This window comes from Mobula hypostoma, chromosome 18, assembly GCF_963921235.1.
Source record: "Mobula hypostoma chromosome 18, sMobHyp1.1, whole genome shotgun sequence".
NCBI classification, from domain to species: domain Eukaryota; kingdom Metazoa; phylum Chordata; class Chondrichthyes; order Myliobatiformes; family Myliobatidae; genus Mobula; species Mobula hypostoma.
Genome location: NC_086114.1, coordinates 35,396,464 through 35,418,620, shown reverse-complemented (window position 1 = coordinate 35,418,620; position 22,157 = coordinate 35,396,464). Strand labels below are relative to the sequence as shown.

General features: G+C 42.9%; 1 protein-coding gene across 1 annotated transcript in view; it reads left to right on the top strand.

Annotated features, from left to right (window-relative positions):
- Positions 1 to 12,312: 12,312 nt before the first annotated feature.
- Positions 12,313 to 22,157, top strand: part of si:dkey-228d14.5 (uncharacterized protein LOC796266 homolog) — a 69,306-nt gene continuing 59,461 nt past the window's right edge. Inside the window, exon 1 of the mRNA XM_063070189.1 lies at positions 12,313 to 12,603. Within this exon, the coding sequence (XP_062926259.1) occupies positions 12,539 to 12,603 (65 nt within the window). The 5' untranslated portion in view covers positions 12,313 to 12,538. The remainder of the gene's footprint in view (positions 12,604 to 22,157) is intronic.

Genomic DNA, 22,157 nt, shown 5'->3' with positions numbered 1-22,157 from the left:
CACCACCCTCTGGCTAAAGAAAATTTCTCCTGATCTCTGTCCTAGATGAACACTCCTCTATTCTGAGCCTGTGCTTTCTGATCCTACACTCCCCCACCACAGGAAACATCCTCTCCACATTCACTCGGTCTAAGCCTTTCAACATTCAATAGGTTTGATATTAATACCAATCTACTATTCAATCTTCTATTTGCTTTTTGTTCTAACATGCAAACTACCTTCTGTACCTTCTAACTTTGATATGTTAATCTGTTCTTAATAGCATTCATTTTTATGACAGGAATGTTAAAATCAGCTTTACTAATACCTAACTTCCAGCTGACATTTATGTGTTGATTGATGAGTGCATGAATATCTGGAAGCTTTGTGAGGAGTGTTAACACATCACTGAAAATATGAGGAGCATGGATTCCAAAATTAATGATTTACATTTTATTAGGGGCAATGGACCTTCCTTAATTCAATTCTTGATCAACACTTGGCTTCTGTGGAATTCTCTGCCTCAGAAGGCAGTGGAGGCCAATTCTCTGGATGTTTTCAAGAAAGAATTAGATAGAGCTCTTAATGATAGCGGAGTCAAGGGATATGGGCAGAAGGCAGGAACAGGGTACTGATTGTGGATGATCAGTCATGATCACAGTGAATGGCGGTGCTGGCTCGAAGGGCCGAATGGCCTACTCCTGCACCTATTGTCTATTGTCTATTGTCTATTGGCTTGGATCAGCAAGAGAGTACAGGGAAGGAGATGTCACAAAGGAACTCAAAGGAAGCAGGAAAGAACCTGAACAAGGAATCTGGAGGGCTAACAGGAACAATTAAATGTCACCAGAAAGTAGCATTAAAGAAAATTCAGAAGGTGCTTTACACAAGGGTAGCCAGGGAAAATGTATAGAGTGTAAAAGAGAGGCAAAAGTGGATATTGGACCACTGGAAAATGATGCTGGAGAGGTAGTAATGGGACACAAGGAAATGGCGGAAGAACTTAGTAAGTATTTTATGTCGGTCTTCTCTTCTGAAGATACCAGTAGAATGCCAGAAATGTGACAGTGTCAGAGGCAGAAATGAGTGTCATTGCTATTACAAAGGAGAAGGTACTTGGGAAGCTGAAGGTAGTTAAATCACCTGGACTAGAAGGACTACACCCCAATGTTCTGATAGAAGTAGCTGAAGAGATTGTGGAGGTATTAGTAATGATCTTTCAAGAATCACCAGATCCTGGAATGCCATCTGTGGTCTGGAAAATTGCAAATGGCACTCCACCCTATAAGAAGCGTGGGAGGGAAAAGAAAGGAAATTATAGACCAGTTAACCTGATTTCAGTGTTTGGAAAGATGTTGGAGTCAATAATTAAGGATGAGGTTTCAGGGTACTTGGTGGTACATGATAAAACAGGCCAGAGTCAACATGGTTTCCTTAAGGGGAAATCTTGTCTGACAAATCTGATGGAATTATTTGAGAAAACAGTAGGTAGTATAGACAAAGAAGAGTCAGTGGGTGTTGTTTACATAGATTTTCAGAAGCATTTGACAAAGTGTTGCACAGGAAACTGCTAAACAAGTTAAGAGCTCGTGGTATTACAGGAAAGATACAGGCAGAGATAGAAGATTAGCTGACTGGTAGGAGGCAAAGTGTGGGATTAAAGAGAGACATTTCTGGCTGGCTGCCGGTGACTGGTGATATTCCACAAGGGTCGATGTTGGGACCGCTCCTTTCCATGTTACATGTCAATGATTTGGATGAAGGAATTGGTGGTTTTGTGATCATGTTTGTGGACATATGAAGATAGGTGGAGAAGCAGATAGTGTTGAGAAAGCAGGCAGTCTGCAGAAGGACTTAGGTTATAAGAACAGGCAAGGAAGTCTCAGATGGAATATAGTGTAGGGCAGTGTATGGTTATGTACTTTGGTATAAAGAATATAGACATAGACTATTTTCTATATGGGGAGAAAATCAGAGGTGCAAAGGGACTTGGAATTCTTTGTGCAGCATTCCCTAAAGGCTGCCGTATCTGAGGCAGATGGAGGCAGAGCTTAACTGTTGGTTGCACTGAAACTTGGTTAAGAGTTACACTCTGGATGCAGTGATACGACCAGATGCTTTTGTGATTTTTCAGAATGGATCAAACCATGAACTCCAGTAAGAAAAAGGTGCTGGCATGTGCTTTTTAGTCAAATCTCATCGATGCCTGGACACTGGGGTTATGTCGACTGTTTGTTCCACTGATGAATGCCTAATAATTAAATGCAGACCTCTCTATTTGCCTCAGAAGATCTCATCCATGATCCTGACCACAGTTTACATGCCACCAGCTCGCGAAACTGCATGATATTGTCTGCAGACAAGAATCAGCCCATCCCATCGCTTTTCAAATTATAGACGGTGACTTTAACCAGACCTGTTTGAAAAAATTCCTGCCCAATTATCACCAGCATGTAATCTGTTGCATCAGAGGTCCTAACACACTAGAGCACTGCTACATGACAATAAGGAATACCTATCCTTCCTTCCTGAGACAGCATTTTGGTTAGTCGGATTATTTGGCTGTACTCCTACTACCTGCATACAGACAGAGCTTTAAAGCCAAGGCTCCAGAGATCAAGACAACTAAGAGGTGGTCGCTGGAGGCTGAGGAACGGTTACAGGATTGCCTTGAGTCAGTGGACTGGTCCATCAGAGGACTGGAATGACCACACCAGAGACTTTATTAAAACAGTTATAGATGAGTGTGTCTCCACAAAATAGTTCAGGGTTTAGCCCAGTCAGAAGCACTGGATGAACACTGAAATCCAGAATTTGCTACAAGAAGCGCAAGTATGATCTCCGGAAAGCCATCTCTCGGGCGAAGTGGAGATTCTGGACTAGATGGGAATAAATGAGGGATGCTCGACAGCTGTGGCAGGATTTGAACACCATAAGCTCCTACAAAGTTAAATCTTGCGACATAGGGGATAGCAGAGCTTCGCTTCCAGATGAGCTCAATGCCTTCTATGCTTGCTTTGACCACAAGAACAGGAAGGAACCATTGCACATTATGTCTTAGGATTTTGCAGTTTTATGGGTAGAGATATTCTAGAAAAAATTAGGGAATTTATGCCTTGTGTCAGAGGAAGTGGAAAAGGTGCTAAATGCCTACTTCACATTGGTACCCACCATGAAAAAGAGCATGAAGGATATTGAAGCAACACGCATCAAAGTTGCTGGTGAACGCAGCAGGCCAGGCAGCATCTGTAGGAAGAGGTGCAGTCGACGTTTCAGGCCGAGACCCTTCGTCAGGACTAACTGAAGGAAGAGTGAGTAAGGGATTTGAAAGTTGGAGGGGGAGGGGGAGATCCAAAATGATAGGAGAAGACAGGAGGGGGAGGGATAGAGCCGAGAGCTGGACAGGTGATAGGCAAAAGGGGATACGAGAGGATCATGGGACAGGAGGTCCGGGAAGAAAGACAAGGGGGGGGGGTGACCCAGAGGATGGGCAAGAGGTATATTCAGAGGGACAGAGGGAGAAAAAGGAGTGTGAGAGAAAGAATGTGTGCATAAAAATAAGTAACAGATGGGGTACGAGGGGGAGGTGGGGCCTAGCGGTAGTTAGTGAAGTCGATGTTCATGCCATCAGGTTGGAGGCTACCCAGACGGAATATAAGGTGTTGTTCCTCCAACCTGAGTGTGGCTTCATCTTTACAGTAGAGGAGGCCGTGGATAGACATGTCAGAATGGGAATAGGATGTGGAATTAAAATGTGTGGCCACTGGGAGATCCTGCTTTCTCTGGCGGACAGAGCGTAGATGTTCAGCAAAGCGGTCTCCCAGTCTGCGTCGGGTCTCGCCAATATATAAAAGGCCACATCGGGAGCACCGGACGCAGTATATCACCCCAGTTGACTCACAGGTGAAGTGTTGCCTCACCTGGAAGGACTGTTTGGGGCCCTGAATGGTGGTAAGGGAGGAAGTGTAAGGGCATGTGTAGCACTTGTTCCGCTTACACGGATAAGTGCCAGGAGGGAGATCAGTGGGAAGGGATGGGGGGGACGAATGGGCAAGGGAGTTGTGTAGGGAGCGATCCCTGAGGAATGCAGAGAGAGAGGGGGAGGGAAAGATGTGCTTAGTGGTGGGATCCCATTGGAGGTGGCGGAAGTTACGGAGAATAATATGTTGGACCCAGAGGCTGGTGGGGTGGTAGGTGAGGACCAGGGGAACCCTATTCCTAGTGGGATGGCGGGAGGATGGAGTGAGAGCAGATGTATGTGAAATGGGGGAGATGCGTTTAAGAGCAGAGTTGATAGTGGAGGAAGGGAAGCCCCTTTCTCCCCCTCCTGTCTTCTCCTATCATTTTGGATCTCCCCCTCCCCCTCCAACTTTCAAATCCCTTACTCACTCTTCCTTCAGTTAGTCCTGACGAAGGGTCTCGGCCTGAAACGTCGACTGCACCTCTTCCTACAGATACTGCCTGGCCTGCTGCGTTCACCAGCAACTTTGATGTGTGTTGCTTGAATTTCCAGCATCTGCAGAATTCCTGTTGTTTATGAAGGATATTGAGATCAGGAAGGAAGGATATGCTGATATACCAAAATATCTTAATATCAAGAAGAAGGAGTATTGCTTCTCTTGAAAAAACATTAATGTGAATAAGTTCACAGGGCATAATAGCATCTATCCCATTTTATTGAGAAGGACAAGAGAGGAGATTGCTATTGACTTGACAGAGATCTTTGTATCCTCTTCAGCCACAATGAAATCCCAGAGGACTGGAGAATAGGAAATTTTTTTTTGTTTAAGGGCAATGGGGATAACCCAGCAAATATAGGCCAGTGAGCCTATATCAGTTGTGGTGAAATTATTGGAGAAGATTCTTGACAGTAGGATGTATTCACATTTGGAAAATTATGCACTTATAAGGGATAATCATCGTGGTTTTGAGCAGGGAAAGTCATGTCTTATGAAGTTTCTGAGGAGGTGGTGAAGACGATTGATGAGGGTAGGACAGAGAATGTTTTCTACATGGACTTTAGTGAAGCATTTGACAAGGTCCCTCATGGTAGACTGATCCTAAAGATTAAGGCACATGGGATCTATGGTACCTTGTCAGACTGGATTCAAAATTAGCCTAGCCAAGGACGATAGAGGGTACTGGTGGGACGATGTTATTCTGACTGGAGATCTGTGACTAGTAGTGTTCTACAGGGATTCATTTCAGAACCTCTATGTCTGTGATATATCTAAATGAGTTGGATGTAAATGTAGGTACACTGATTAGTAAGTTTGAGGACGGCTCAAAAATTGGTGGAGTAACGGATGGTGAGGAAGGTTGTCAAAGGATACAGCAGAATACAGACTTGACAGAAGTGACAGTTGGTGTTTAATCTGGACAAGTGTACTTTGGGAGATCTAATTTAAGAGGAAAGTATACAGTAAATGGCAGGACTCTTAGTTGCAGTGATATTCAGAAGGATCATGGGGTCCGAGTCCAATTTTCTGAAATTGGCAACACAAGTGAATAGGCTTGGCTTTGTTAACTAGGGGCAAAGTTCAAAGTTCAAATTTATTATTGAAGTACGTACACCATATACAACCTTGAGATTCATCTTCTTGCAGGCACCCATAAAGTAAAGAAATGCAGTAAAATCCATGAAAAACCACACACAACAAAGACAGACAAACATCCAATGTGCAAAAGAGGACAAATTGTGCACAAATACTCTGTAGAACATGAGCCCCAGAGTCCCCAGAAGTCAGTCCACAGCTACATTCAGTGCCTAGGTGAATGATACCAGACCAGGAGACTGACAGCTGCAGGACATCAATTGCTCCCAAATCTCCCAAATCTGGCAGCATGGCACCCAAGGCTCCTGCATCTCCCGTCCAATGATAGTAGTAGCGAGATGAGAGGGAGATAGGTCAAATACAGGATGGCACTGAACACCAGGTCATTTTCTGCTCGTGGGCCTTGTCACTTTAATTTGGCTTGGCGCTTTAAAGGACACTGAATAATGGTGCTCAATACCAGATTGTTTCCGCTCTCCGGCCTCGACAGTTCAATCCGGCCTAAAAGTTCACCACAGCGATGACCAAGCCTGCATTCTCGAGAGGCAAATATGCTGAATCCTTCAGGAGATTGTTGACCGGTATAAAAGTTAGCAAATTATGTTGCAGCTGTATAAAATTTTGGTTAGGTCCACTTTTGGAGTATTTGTGCATTTCTGGTCACCACAGAACCGGGAGGATGTGAGGGCTTTGGTGAGGGTGCAGAAAAGGTTCAACAAGATATTGCCTGGATTGGAAAGTATTAGCTATAAGGAGAGGTTGGACAAATTGGATTGTTTTCTCTGGTGTGTTGGTGGTTGAAGGATGACCTGAAAGAAGTTGTCAAGGGAAGAGGTGGCAGCAGAAATGAAAGCAATGTTTAAGAGGCATTTAGACAGTCTTTCAAATGAGATCAAAAGGTGTGGCGGGCACTTTTAATAGGATTCTTCTACATTTTCCATCACTGAATCCAAATTCCCAAGTTCCTTCACTGAGTTTATCAACTATCTCTAGCCAAGGCTTGGGTAACTCTTTGGCTGTAGGGAGATGAGCAGGTGGTCCATCCTGAGGTGGATACAAGGGCAGAGTTTTCCTCCTCTCTAGCTGCTGCTTCGTGATATGGTTTCCTCCTCTAAAATCCGAATTTCACCTTCCACCCAGAATTTCCAAAATAGCACTTTAAGATCAACAGCTGTTCTTAGACTCCAGTTCAAAAAGCAGAAAAATGTGAATTCCAGACATTTTTCCCTTCTCCTTTCCTCCACTTTCCACAGAGATTGCCCTCAACTTGACACCCTTGTTCATTTGTCTACCCCACAGATCTATCTTATCGCTACAACTGCGACAAGTGCCACACCTGCCCCTACACCTCTCTCACACCACCATGCAGGGCCCTAAACAGTCCTTTCAGGTGAGTGGCATTTCACCTGTGAGTCTGGCAGTACCATTTACTGTACCAGGTGCTCCTGGTGCAGCCTCCTCTATGTTGTTGAGACCTGATGCAGACTGGGGGACTGATTCATCAAGCTCTGCCCACTGCAAAAGGCAGTACCTCCCAGTGACCACCCATTTCAATTCAACTTCCCATTCTCATACTTAACGTGTCTGTCCATGACCTTGCTTGACTGCCATGATGAGGCCAGACCCAGGTTTGAGGAGCAACACCTATTTTGTCTGTGTGGTCACTAATCAGATGGCATGAACATCGATTTCTCTAACTTCTGATAACCACTCCTCTCTATGTCTCCCCTCCTCCACTGCTTTTTTTATATTTGATTTTCCCCCATTCTGGTGGCCCTCACATCCCTTCTCTTCTTCCCTCACCCTCACGACCTGCTGATCGCCTCCCTCTGGTATCCCACTTCCTTCCCTTTATTCAATGGTCCACTGTCCTCTTCTACCAGATTCCTTCTTCTTCAGCCCTCTACCTCTTCTGCCTAGAGCCTCCCAGCTTCTTATATCACTCCCTCCGCTACCCATTTTCTTTCTTAGACCATAAGACATAGGAGCAGAATTGGGCCATTTGGCCCATTGAGTCTGTTCCACAATTCAATCATGGCTGATCCTTTTTCGTTCCCTCCTCAGCCCCACTCCCTGGCCTTTGATGCCATAAAGATCCGTTGAGACCTTCTTCACTTAGTCTCACTTATCATCTGTCAGCTTGTACTCCCCACCCTCTTTCCTCCTTCGTATCCTGGCTTCTGCCCCCTTCCTTTCCAGTCCTGATGAAGGGTCTCAGCTAGAAACATCGACTGTTTATTATCCTCCATAGATGCTGCCTGGCCTGCTGAGTTTTTCCAGCAATCTGTGTGTTGCAAAGGTGGATTCCACATTATATTCAATGACAAGTCAGGAGTTTAACTATAAGCAAAGCAAGCTCTCCGATCTCAGTGCATTGAATATGTAGCAAACAGCCCATGTTGGATATTCCATGAGCCAAGTCACATGGAAACTGTGAGTTTGCCCCGGAATATTCTGCAATACAGTTAAATGCAATACCACTAAACAACTCAAGGTGGTGCTGTAACCACAGCCTGAATAGTTTCCACAGAATTTTTAAAAATGATGAATGGGATGTGGTAATTTTATTAAAACTAATCATTGTTTCCCATCCCTGCTAATTCTTTAAAATCTGTAGTGAATCTTCTACATAACCTGCTGAAGTCAGTGTGGTGTTTTGATAGCAAACCTATTGTTTTGATGGGTGGAGAATTTCAGGGTTTTGGCCAGGCATCAATGAAAGAAAGATTTAAAATGTACAATCTGGGATGATATGTGCAGCTTGAAAAGGAACTCAAAGGTCAAAATGTCCCTCTGCCCCTTGGCCTGCTAAATAAGGGTTACCACGTGTTTGAGAAGTATTCTTGAACAGGTTTCTGTGATGTTTTCTGTACTGGGTGGGAGATCCACTAACTGTTTCAACTCTCAAGCAGTGGAGTGAGAATCACACCTGCATTCTACAAATCCTGCAAGGCCTCCCACCTTGGCATTCACTTTGGCATCTTCCTTGTGCTGGTCAAGACCAGTAGCCTCCTTATTCTCATTTCTTTCACTCCAGTACTCTAAATTCTCTGAGACACTCTCCTATAAACCTTGGTCTTACTTGTCACCTTTAAGCATATTCTTGAAAGTTCTGCCCATCCATCTGTTTACTTCTTCCATGTGCCCCTTTGATATCATGTCCGTTTTCTCTGCTGTGGAACATCTTGACATAGTTTCTGTGTTAAGGTCACTTTATCAATTCAAACGTGGTTGTGTTTGCAAATAAGAAGGGACTGTTTGATTGAATTCAAAGTAAGTTTATTATCAAGGTACATATATGCCGCCATATACAAACCTGAGATTCATTTTTTTGTGGGCGTACACAGCAAATACATGAAACACAATAGAACCAGTACTAAGTCACACAGAAATGGATGCGGAGAAGAAATAGAATGGATAGAGAAAGGAACAAATGACAATGTATTCCTTTATGTGTTGATGTAATTGGTGCCTGGGCTCAATCATGTTTGTTTATTTGTGACCTTCTCTATGTGCTGGTTAAATCAGAAGGTTACAGCAGTAACAATGTGTGGGATAGATGATTGAACAAGCTATTTACTCTGTTGCTGGAGTCATATGGGTGTAACCAGCTAATTGCAGCTGGCCAAAAGTTACACAGTTTGGTGCATTAAGGTTATGCTGGATAATCTTTCGATCTATTCTATCAGTGGTGTTCTATACAATGCAAATGGCCACCCAGAGAAGGAACAAAACAGTCTAGTTCTAATATTCCCATCCGAACACAGTTCATTCCATCCTCTTAGTCACTGCTGTTGGAGCCTGAAAAATTGCAGTTTCAAGTCCTGATCTAGGACATTTCTGAGGTAGGACTTAAGGGAGTGTTGCACTGCTGGAGATAAGTAAAACCAACATTCTTTCTACTGTATCACAGTAAAATGCAAAATTGGTTGGCAATACTGCTGTCCTTGTTGACATTTAGTCCTCAAGTAATACTACACTAATGATCAACTGATTTTTAAAAATCATATAATAGAGATAGGTGGGATAAACCAGACTGCTCCTGGAAATACCTGGCATGGAGTCTGCACTGAATGGATGGGCTCTTTGCTCTTGGAAATACCTGGCATGGAGTCTGAACTGAATGGATGGGATTCTTTGCTCTTGGAAATACCTGGCATGGACTCTGAACTGAATGGATGGCCTCTTTCTGTGTTTACTCAATGATCCTTCAGGCTATGCCATCACACTGCACCTCATTCACTCTTATCTTCCAACATCCCGAGTGTAAAATTGGAGCTTATTTACTATTCTCTGGGCAATGCCTTAAGTCTTTATGGCCTGCCTCCCTGAAGATTGAATATACTTCCAAGTTATATCTGAATTAGGTGAAACCCCTTCCTTTTCTCTTTTGGTGCAGCAACCCTGACCTGTCTTCATCATAATCACATTGAAAAATCGCAATTATAGCTCTCCAGTCTTTTTCTTTAACAGACTTTGTGCATTTAGGTACAAGTGCTGTAAACCTGTTCTGAACCTCACAGTGGAAAGAGAAGAAGAGAAGTATAAAAAGGGAACTCGGAGGGGCAAAATCAGATTATGAGGAAAGATTGGTAAAAGGGGTTCCATCTCTAATGGGCACATAAGCAATAAACAGGTAGTAACAGTAGAGGTGGGGCTGATCAGGGAACAGAAAGAAGATCTACTCATAGGGGCAGAGAGCATGGTTGTGGTACTAGGGAAAGAAGTTTACAAGAAATTAGGGATACAGCCCAGTCCATCACAGGAAAAGTCCTCCCCAAAACTGAGCACATATGCAAGGAGTGCTGCCATAAGAAAGCAGCAACCATCATCAAGGTCCCCCATCATCCAGACTATGCTCTCTTCTTACTACTACCTTCGGGCAGGAGGTACAGGAGCCTTGGGTCCCATACCACCATTTTCAAGAACAGTTATTACCCTACAACCATCAGGTTCCTGAACCAGCCTGGATAATTACACTCACCTCAATACTGAACTGACTCCACAACTGGGCAAAAGGTTCATCAATAAGATTTACCAGATATATTGATGTACTTAAAATAGGTAAGTCACAGAGTCCGGGAGGAATGCGTTCTAGATTACCAAGAGATAAAATTGCAGACATATTGACCATAATCTTTCATACATCTCCAGATATAGGAGTGGTGATTGTCTTGTTCAGAAAAGGTATATTCCATTATTTGTTCATGTGTGGGTTGATCAGAGAAAGTCAGCAAAGCCTTGTTAAAGGCATATAGAATTTAGCTAATTTGGCAGAGTTTTTGATGTGATAATAGAGAGTAATGAAGTAAATGCATTTGATAAGTGTAAGTGAGTGTAAATGGATTTTCACATAAAGTGATGCATAATAGTTCATTAAGAATGAACTTCATGGAATAAGAGGTGCATGGACAGAAAATTGGCTAACTGAGAGCGGAGACCCTGGCCCGAACATCGACTGTACTCTTTTCCATAGATGTTGTCTGGCCTGCTGAATTCCTCCAGCATTTTGTGTGTGTTGCCAGTATCTTTCTAGGGGGGGTCTACAGTCTGGAGTAATTGAGACTGAGTCTTTCTATGTCCTGTCTCCTCCACAGATGAAAGTAAACTATTCTATAACATTGTTTGAAAAGGAGAAATCAGAGTCAGGTTTAACATCACCGGTATATACAGGTATTGTGAAATTTAACTTTGCGGCAGCATTTCAATGCAATACATGATAAATATAAAAGAAAACTAAACTATATATATACACACACACGAAAGCTGTTCCTGAATCGCTGGTGTTTTAGTAAACATTTTTCTTCCGTCTACATTACACAGTCCTGCACTGCAAAAGGTTCTTTATTGACGGTAAAGAATGCTCGGACATTTTGACGCTGGGCAAGTTTGTCAGTTTGCGTTCTTTTTATATTAATGGAACTCAAGATCTCCCATTGCTGGCTGACATGTAAGCAATAGATGTTGAATGAAGACTCCCTTGGTGGTCGTATCTGCTCTCACACATAAATAAACATAGAAATGACAGTGCCTGAGTAGAAATGACCCTGGAGATAGTTGGAGCGGCTTCGGCGGAGGAAAGGCAAACATGAGATGAGTGAATTTTCTTCAGGGTTAAAATAGTGCAAAATAATCTGTAATAGTTTGGTTTGGGTGGAGGTAGTGGCAGAAGATTTAATATTTTGCGGCAGTTGTAGTCTTAAAATTCTTACAAACTAATCTGGATAGCGTTAATTATGTTGGGGAAGTCCAGAATGAGGGGTCACAGTTTAAGGATAAAGGGGAAGCCTTTTAGGACCGAGATGAGGAAAAACTTCTTCACACAGAGAGTGGTGAATCTGTGGAATTCTCTGCCACAGGAAACAGTTAAGGCCAGTTCATTGGCTATATTTAAGAGGGAGTTAGATATGGCCCTTGTGGCTAAAGGGATCGGGGTATGGAGAGAGGGCAGGTACAGGGTTCTGAGTTGGATGATCAGCCATGATCATACTGAATGGCGGTGCAGGCTCGAAGGGCCGAATGGCCTACTCCTGCACCTATTTTCTATGTTTCTATGTTTCTAATTATATTTGGTTTAAATATAGTAGTTTTGAAGAGCCTCCTACGGTTCGCACTTTAATCGCAGATAGTCTGCGATATTGCACCATTGACCTGTAGTCCGCAAAGGACCCCGAGATCTGCGGAAATGTTACTCTTTCAGAAGGAGAGAGAGAGAGAGAGAGAGAGAGAGAGAGAGGGAGGGAGAGAGGGGAGCCTGGAGCGACAGCTGGCGACAGATGCAACTTCCTCTAAACTCCCTGCTGGCTGCTCTTCGGGTGTGAACTCGTCTTCAACGTGTGAATCATCGAGCCGGAGCTGGATAAGGCTTCTGGCTCCGGCACCGCGAGAGGGTTTCCACCTCGGGTTCTTGTATTTTCTTCCTCTTGATGGTTTTCTCTGATGGTGTAATCGAGTGGATCGTACTGCTGTTGGACCTGGCTTGATCTCTTGCATCGGGAATCACCATGAGCTGCTGGCTGCTACTGCCTCTGTTGACCAGTATTGTATCCATCGCGGGAACGTGGACAGTGTGAGGATAAATGTTTTTCCCATCTTGGTCTAGTCCCCTTATTTTGGAACCCTACAACAATTCACCTCGTTCTGTCTCTTTCTCCTGTTTTTCGCCTCAGTTATTTTGAACGAACTTTCTCTGCTGCTTCCGGCTACTTTATCGTCTCCGAAGTCTCTCAGCTCGTACTTTCCGATTCCATTCCCAAAGTCAATGTCGCATCCTAAAATCTCAGTCCAGGTTTTCCGAGGTCCCCAAATCTAACAACTTTCGTTCACTTCACTGACTTTAGAATCGTTATTACGGGAAGTGAAGGAGGTGAATTGTGAACTTAATGTTGAAACTTGTTTGTTACGGGCTTTTGATTTGTTGAGGGCTTAGGGATGAGAGAGGTCATGAGAGGGCTTTCCTGAAAAGGTACTTTTCAGTGAGCTGGTGACTATTGAAGCTCCATGATTTGATCCTAATACTGTCACTTTAAGAGGTAAGTGCCTTTAAAATTATAAAGCACTATTTTCAATTACAAACAACGAGGCCGACATTCACACTCCACCCCTACGCCCACCCCACCACGATCAAATGAAGTATTTTATTCTGATTAATCATTCAGGGGACCGGCCCCTTTTTTTGCTGAATCGAACACACAGTCACTCAACACTTGGTTGTTTCTGTAGGCTGCGCTTTTTAATTAGAATAAGCAGATGCCTTGATATGTGTTTGGTGCCATTTGCCGATCTCATTGAACACGGAATGCCTATTTCAGAACACTCCCAAACTACTTGAAACAGGTCTGAAGGGAGGAAGAATTGGGAGGGGTTGGGGACCTCAGCAACTTCATTCCACGTCAGTCATTTTCTTTTTGGGGTTGGTTGCTATTTGGTGGGGCTAAATGGGGATTGAAACTGCAGTTCCACAAACAAACTACTTGTCATAGAATTATAGAGGCATGCAGCACAATGAGGAGGCCTTTTTCTTACAGTATTAAAGTGACCATCAAGGGTCTAAGTATATTAATCCCATTTACCAGCACTTGGCTCATAGCCTTGGTGATTCAAGTGCTTGTTTCTTAAATAATGTGAAAGTCAAGTGCTTGTTTCTTAAATAATGTGAAAGTCAAGTGCTTGTTTCTTAAATAATGTGAAAGTCAAGTGCTTGTTTCTTAAATAATGTGGAAGTACCTGTCGCTTTTGTGCTCTCTCCAATGCAATCACTTCCTTCCTAAAGTATGGTGACTGTGATTGCACACAGTATTCCAGTTGTGGCCCAATCAAGGTTGTATTAAGTTGTACCATGCCTTCCTGCTCTAATACTCTATGCCCCCTCTAAGGAAGTCGAGCATCCTATATGCCTTCTTCACCATTCTACATTTGGACGTGTATAAATAGCAAGGTCCCTTTGTTTCTCATTACTCCCTAGGACCCTACCATTCTTAATAAATTTCCCACCCTTATAAGACCTATTACCTACACTTACAGAATTAAATCCAATCTGTAATTGCTCTGACCAACCTACCGACTGATTATTGTCATCCTGGAGTTTAAGACTTTCTGCCTCATTATCAACGTCATCAGTTTTTGGTCACTTGCAAACTTATTATCTTCCTATCTCAGTTGTTAATGTAGAAAACAAATAACAGGGATATCCTCCTGATCTCTGTGGTATCCAATAGGCTTCCAATCACCAAAGCAATCCTCCATTTCCATTGTCACACTCTGTCTCCTAGCCAATTTTGGATCCAATTTGCCAAATTGCCTTGGGTCCCATAGCCTTTACCTTTTGAACCTGTCTTCCAAGTCTTTACTGAAATGCAAGCAGAATGCATCAACAATATAGCATCAATCAATATAGTTTGCTATGATTTCAAAAAACTCTATTAAGTTAATCAGACTGCTTCTCCCACCAATAAATCAATTGACCAATATCCTTGGTCAATACATGTCTTGCTGGTGAAGTTAGACTAGCTGGCTTTTAATTACCTGGCTTATTGAATAGAGGCACCACATTTACAGCTCTCAAGTCACCTAGCACCATATCTATTTATCCATTCCATTTATATTTCAGTATTAGGGTCCAGCCTAGTTGGAATACAAATCATCATGTCCCGGAGATTTAAGCAACTTTATGACTGCTAAGCTATCAAATACTTCTTCCCTGGACTTGCCATCTTTTTTTTTTTACCTTTTTGGGAACGCAATAGCTGAGCTCTGTTTCACTTTTAGAAGAATCCCATTACCTGAGTGAAATTTTACCTTGAAGTTGCAGCTTCCAGTCTGCGTTTGCCTTGTCTTGCCTAATGACTTTACCCATAAAGCCTCATTTGAACATTCTTCCTCATTATTCCAGTGATGGTTTCCTAGGACCCTATAATGCAATGTCTCCTCCTTCAACCTCCTACCCACACCCATGTACATCCCTGCCATCTCCAACCATCAGGCCTGAATGTTCTATTCCAACACACACAAAATGCTGGAGGAATTCAGCAGATCAAGCAGCCAGAGGGAAATGAACATTGATGTTTTGGGCCAAGACCCTTAATCGTGAAAAAGCCCAAAAGTTGACTATTTATTCCCCTTTATAAATGCTACCTGACTTGCTAAGTTCCTCCAGCATTTTGTGTGCGTGAATCAAGATATTCAGCATCTACAGAATCTCTTGTGTCTCTGAAAGTTCTATACCCTGGAATTTTGAATTGCTCTAAGTTCATCAGCCTTACTGATCAGGCTTGTTGCATTAACGCCGACGTGGTCTAGCCTTCTGATCCTCCGTTATAATGTCTGTGATGTTTGCTCTGCCTACTAGACTGACCTGGTTCTCGTCTACATTTGTCCGAACCTTGCTATTGTATGTCTTTTGTTCTGGGATAGTTTGAAAGAAATCCACAGCTATGCTTTGCTTAATGTTGCATGCAATCACATAACAATTATTCCAAAATCTTAGACCGTAAAATCATAATATATATAAACAGAATTAGGCCATCCAACCCATCAAATCTACTCTGCCTTTCAACTGCAGCTATTTTTTAAAAACCCATTCTCCTGCCTTCTGCCCGTAATCACTAAACCCCTTACCAATCAAGAATTGATCAATCTTTGTCTTAAAAACACCCAGGGACATGGCAATGAATTCCACAGATTCATCCCTCTCTGTTTGGATCCTCCCCATCTCAGTTATCAAGGGACATCCATTTATTCTTCTGCTGTGCTCTCAGACCCTAGACCCTTCTATTAAGGGCAACATTCTCTATCCATGTCCACTCTATCCAGGCCTTTTAGTATTCAATAGGTTTCACTGACACCTCCTCCCACCTCATCCTTCTGAACTCCTTTTAGTAGAGGTCCAGAGCCATCAATCACCCCTGAAACCAATATTCAAAGTAAATTTAAATTTTATTATCATATGTGTCACCATATACAACCTGGAGATTCATTTTCTTGTGGGCATACTCAATAAATCTATAGAATAATAACCATAACAGAATCAGTGAAAGACCGCCCGAGTGGAGTGTTCAACTAGAGCAGAAGACAACAAACTGTGCCGACAATACAAAAGAAATAATAAATAAATAAATAAACAAACAAACAATATATATTGAGAACATGAGATGAAGGATTCTTGAAAATGAGTACATAGGTTGTGGGAACATTTGTGGGTTGGGGCAAATGAAGCTGAGTGAAGTTATCCCCTTTGGTTCAGGAGCCTGATGGTCAAGGGGTAATAACTGTTCCTGAACCTGGTGGTGTGAGCTCTGAGGCTCTTGTACCTTCTTCCTGATGGCAGCTGCGTGAAGAGAGCATGGCCTGGGTGGTTGGTGTGGGGTTGAGGAGTCCCTAATGATGGATGCTGTTTTCCTGTGACAGCATTTCATATAGATGTGCTCAATGATTGAGAGGGGTTTACCTTTGAGGGACTGGGCTGTATCCACTACTTTTTCAAGGTGTAGTTATGGCAAATTGCCAGGCTAGAGATAAGTGTGCTTGCTTCATGCTTAAGAGTTGATTGAAGTAATGCATTTTTTTTGTTTTGATTTCAAAAGTTTGTATTTACAGTAAATCTGCCTTTGTCTGAGTTATATTTATTAAATATATCCAATGAACCAGGAACTTGAGCTATAGCCAAAAGTGAAGGGAAGAAGATTACGATGTGAGGTGTGATGCATTCCAATAAGCTGGAATAGAGTGCCTGACCACTGAGCCTGCAGGTTGGGGCATTGTCAGACTTACTCGGAACAAAAAGTTTCATTTACTTCACTTGCCCAAGAGGTCAGTGACATTGAATCCGTGGGAATATCTATCATAAAGACACCAGGACATAGCACTTTGTGAAACAAAGTCGGAATAGTTGCCAGATTTGTATTTACAATGCATTTCCACTTTTAAAGATGGATGTGTTGAAAAAGGATGCAATGTCACCAGGCTGAATTCATGTAGAATTTGTGATTCTGTACGTTATTTCATCTGACAGGTAGGATGGTAAACTGTGCAAACATGGATCGTAAATTGGTTGGTAGACAGGAAACAAAGAGTAAGGATTAACAGGTCCCTTTCAGAATGGCAGGCGGTGTCTAGTGGGGTACCACAAGGCTCAAAGCTGGGACTGCCGCTGTTTACAATATACATTAATGATTTAGATGAAGGGATTAAAAGTAACATTAGCAAATTTGCAGATGACACAAAGCTGGGTGGCAGTGTGAAATGTGTGGAGGTTGTTGAGATAATTCAGGATGACTTGGACAGGTTGGGTGAGTGGGCAGATGCATGGCAAATGCAGTTTAATGTGGATAAATGTGAGGTTATGCACTTTGGTGTTAAGAACAGGAGAGCAGATTACTATTTGAATGGTGTTAGGAAAAGGGGAAGTACAATGAGATCTAGGTGTCCTTGTTCATCAGTCACTGAAAGTAAGCATGCAGGTACAGCAGGCAGTGAAGAAAGCTAATGGCATGTTGGCCTTCATAACAAGGGGAGTTGAGTATAGGAGCAAAGAGGTCCTTCTGCAGTTGTACAGGGCCCTGGTGAGACCACACCCGGAGTATTGTGTACAGTTTTGGTCTCTAAATTTGAGGAAGGACATTCTTGCTATTGAGGGAGTGCAGCATAGGTTCATGAGGTTAATTCCCGGGATGGCGGGACTGTCGTATGTTGAAAGATTGGAGCGACTGGGCATGTATACACTGGAATTTAGAAGGATGAGAGGGGATCTGATTGAAACATATATGATTATTAAGGGATTGGAAACGCTAGAGGCAGGAAACATGTTCCTGATGTTGGGGGAGTCCAGAACCAGAGGCCGCAATTTGAGAATAAGGGGTAGGCCATTTAGAACGGGGTTGAGGAAAAACTTTTTCACCCAGAGAGTTGTGGATCTGTGGAATGCTGTGCCTCAGAAGGCAGTGGAGGCCAATTCTCTGGATGCTTTCAAGAAAGAGTTAGATAGAGCTCTTAAAGATAGCGGAGTCAAGGGATATGGGGAGAAGGCAGGAACGGGGTACTGATTGTGGATGATCAGCCATGATCACAGTGAATGGCGGAGCTGGCTCGAAGGGCTGAATGGCCTACTCCTGCACCTATTGTCTATTGTCTATTCACTGAACTCCATAGAGTTACAAATGGAGGGTAAACTAAGCTATGTAGTAATTTCAGTGTGCACTTGCCTGAGGGTTTCTTAATAACTAATTATGTTTAAGTGGCTCTTTATGAGGTTGCACAAGAATGTCATTGCATGATTTTCTTCCAGCATCTGAAGTAGCTCATTTATCAGATTGTTTGAAAGAAAGTTCCTTTGAGGCAGAAAGATTAACAGGATCACTCATCTCATCGGTCAATTGCTGTATCTTTGCGGTGGTCAAATATGTCAGTTAAGTTTCAGATTCATTTATTTATCTGGTGTACATCAAAACATACAGTGAAATGCATCATTTGCATTAGCAACCAACACACCAAAGGATGTGCTGTGGGCAGCCCACAAGTGTTGCCCCACATTCCTATGCCAGCATAGCATGTCTGTGATACTTGACAGAACAGCACACAACTCAACAAGCAACGAAACAACACCGCAGTATAAAACCCTTTCCTTCCTCCCACTCACCCACACTCATGGTCACTCTTCTGACCCCAGACCTCTGGGCCTCCAACCTCCAGAGTTTGGCTAATGGGCTTCAACTTCAGGACTTCCTTCTGATTGATCTTCGCGCTTCGACCTTTGGTATTAACCCCCGGACTGGCTGATGACAGGACATGAGTTCGAGGCCCACTGACGCACCGTCCCTTGAGCCTCCCGCTTGTAGAGACATCTAATCTTGGGACTCACTGACCTAGGCCAGTCCAACATCCAGGAATATCCTTCATCACCCGTCTACATTGCTGGTCTTTGAGCACGGAGTGGACATCTTGACTCCGGATTTCCTCGGTCATCCATGTACATCACTGGCCTTTGAAGATGGAGCACTTAGCAGTGGTCTAGACTCCGGTCTGACCTCTAATTCTGCCATATTCTTGTCCCTAAACCCTAATCTAACCTCTAACTAACCTGCATTTTGTTCCTAAATCATAATCTGATCTCTAACTCACCTGCATTTTGTTCTGAAATCCTTTGACCTCTAACTCACCTGCATCTTGTCCCTAAATCCCAATCTGACCTCTAACTCATCTTTATCCTGTCCCTAAAAATTACCCCTAACTCCTCTCCCTGTCCCCAAAACCATCCCCGTGAACTTAAGAAAATGGCCATGACCTCAACAGAGACTGCAGCTCAGCAGCATCTTCATTGAAAGCTATGCTGGACTGACCACATTTGGGCAATCTCTAACTCACAGCCTCCTCTTTCTATAAATTAACGTCTAAAAATGTTCACAGGGTTTTAATTTGAAGCAGTAATATTGAGAAATCTTGCAGAGAAAAACACAAGTAGGAATGAGTCGACTTGGTACAGTGAATAACCTGAATTTATGAGGAAGGTCACACCAAAGTAATCCCTTAATTCTTGAGTGTACTGAACCAAAGATTTATTCATTTAATTGAACGAAATGGAGGTACTCTCACAGATTTAAGGGCAAGTCATGATTTCTTTATCTCAGCTCTTGGATACATCAAGACCTGTGAGTAGCTGACTATAAGGAAGAAGAAAGGATAGCATTTCAGGCTGCAGTGGGGGTTCCTGTTCGATTTAATGGTTCAAGATGAGGGAGGGAGAAGCACAGACTAAGTTCCCACTCTTGGTTACTTTAGAATAACCCCAGTTAGCACTGGGAGATACACTCAATGGCTATTTTATTAGGTACAGGAGTGGAACCCGGCGCAGTATTCTGCTGCTGTAGCCTATTCACTCCAAGGTTCAATGTGGTGTGCATGCAGAGTTTGCTCTTCTGTACACCACTGTTGTGATGCATGTTTTTTGAGTTATTTCTGCCATCCTTGAACCAGTCTGGCTATTCTCCTCTGACCTCTCTCATTAACATGGCGTTTTCACACACAGAATCCCTTAATTGCCACTCACTAGATTTTTTTTTTTTTGGTTTTTTGCACTGTTATCTGTAAACTCTAGAGACTGTTGTGCATGAAAACCCCAGGAGATCAGCAGTTTCTGAGATACTCAAACCACCCCACCTGGCACCAACAATCATTCCACAGCCAAAGTCACTTAGATCACATTTCTTCTCCATTCTGATGTTTGGTCTGAACAACAACTGAACCTCTTGGCCATGTCTGCATGTTTTTATGCATTGAGCTGCTGCCACATGATTAGCTAATTAGATATTTGCATTAATGAGCAAGTGCACAGGTGTACCTAATCAATTGGCCACTGAGTGTAATCTATGAGGACAGAGATTCTCCAACTGAATTTTGAGTAAGAAGGTTGTGGATTTAAGTCCCAAACTGGAGAATTGCAAACCTGACCTGTGTTGATACTCCACTACAGTAACAAGGAGATGTTACACTTTTGAATATCCCATCTTTAAGACATTTAACAAGTCCCTTTTAGACACAAAATACCCCATGGCACTATTGTATAAAAGCACAATGGGGCCATCTCTGATATCTTGGCGAATATTTATCTCCCAACCAATATGTCAAAGAGTGCATCATCTTGTCTGTATCATATTGCTGTGCACAATCTAGTTGCTGCCTTTGTATCGTGTAATTAGTTGTCACACTTTGAATAAATGTAGGTCTCATATGAGATGAGAGCAAAGATTGACTGTGATGGGCAAGAGAGCCAAATAACTTGCCAGTAATGAATGTCCAGGCTTACACATGAAGAGTGGCATCTTGAATGAAGCACTGAAAGAAACTGGTACCTACAAGTCTGAACCTCAGTGTGGGTCACCGGCTCCAGGAAGGGACAATGTGCTCGTAGTGAGGAATATGCTACTGAGTGAGTGGAAGAAATCCAGTAACAGTGGAGGCAGACTTTGCTATAAAATGAAAGAACCATATGCATGTGGTAACAGCGGGGCCAGTGGTGGTGGGCAGCCAACTACTTGTCCCACAGTTCAGCAGAAGAGTGGTTAAGGTTATGTGACGTCATGTCAGGGTGGAGGAGTTTGGCTTACTTGCTAATTCCACCGTGTTGGTGTTTGATTGGCCCACTTAAAGGATGTGGCCGCTCCTTCCCAATGGTTGGTTTGCATGCCATGGCACTGGTTTCCAGTTCTGGGCACCTCGGGGGTATAAGAATAAGACTTGAGGGAGGCTTGGCCTCTTTCTTTTGTCTCCAGCACCCGCTTCAGGCTGAAATCATGACCAACGCTGTAGGACCATTGAGAAAGAGCATTGTAGGCTCCACCCTGCCCCACATTTGTTTAGTTAAGTATTCATTTCAGCATGCTTAGTTCTTTAGTCTTATAATTTGGGGAGATTTAATGGAGTACCCATTAAGTTAAAGGGTGACTGGATGTTCAGTATTGTGGTTTTGTAAACTTTAGGGTAGTTTAGATGGGCACTTGTTTAGCTAGGTGCTCAGTTTAGTGGTCCACTATTCATTTTAAATAAATAGTTAATGTGCCCATTTGCAACCTGTAACTTGTGTTTCACTCATTGGACCCTGGAATCTGCCTCCACATTACACCAGAACTGCTGCACAACATGTCAGGTTCCTGAGTCTCTGTCTAATGGAGTGCTGCGCTGGGGTTCTAGGAACAGGACATAGACTGATTGTAACAGCAGCCCTGTCATGAATACAACAGAATGCGGAGCATATACTGTGGATTCTGGTTAATTCGGACACATTGGGACAAGTACATTTTGGCTCAATTAAGCGGCTGTCCTAATCAGCTGAACTTTCGTAGAAATAGTTAAAAAGGATGGAATCCACAGTATTTATATGGAAGTAAAAATAAATTGGGGTTGTGCAAATTTTAGTACAATGGCTTTAGAGTTTGACAGTTTTTGGTAAATAACCGGAGGTGTGATGAAGAGATATTTTTAAGATAGCGATTTGCTATCACGTGAGAAAGCAAGAAATTTCAAAAATTACAGTTGCAACATCCAACTTCTTGCAAAGACAAATTCTTGAGGTTGAAATACTAATCAGCCATGGTCTAACTGAAGAGTAAAACGATTGTTCTGATTTTGAATGCA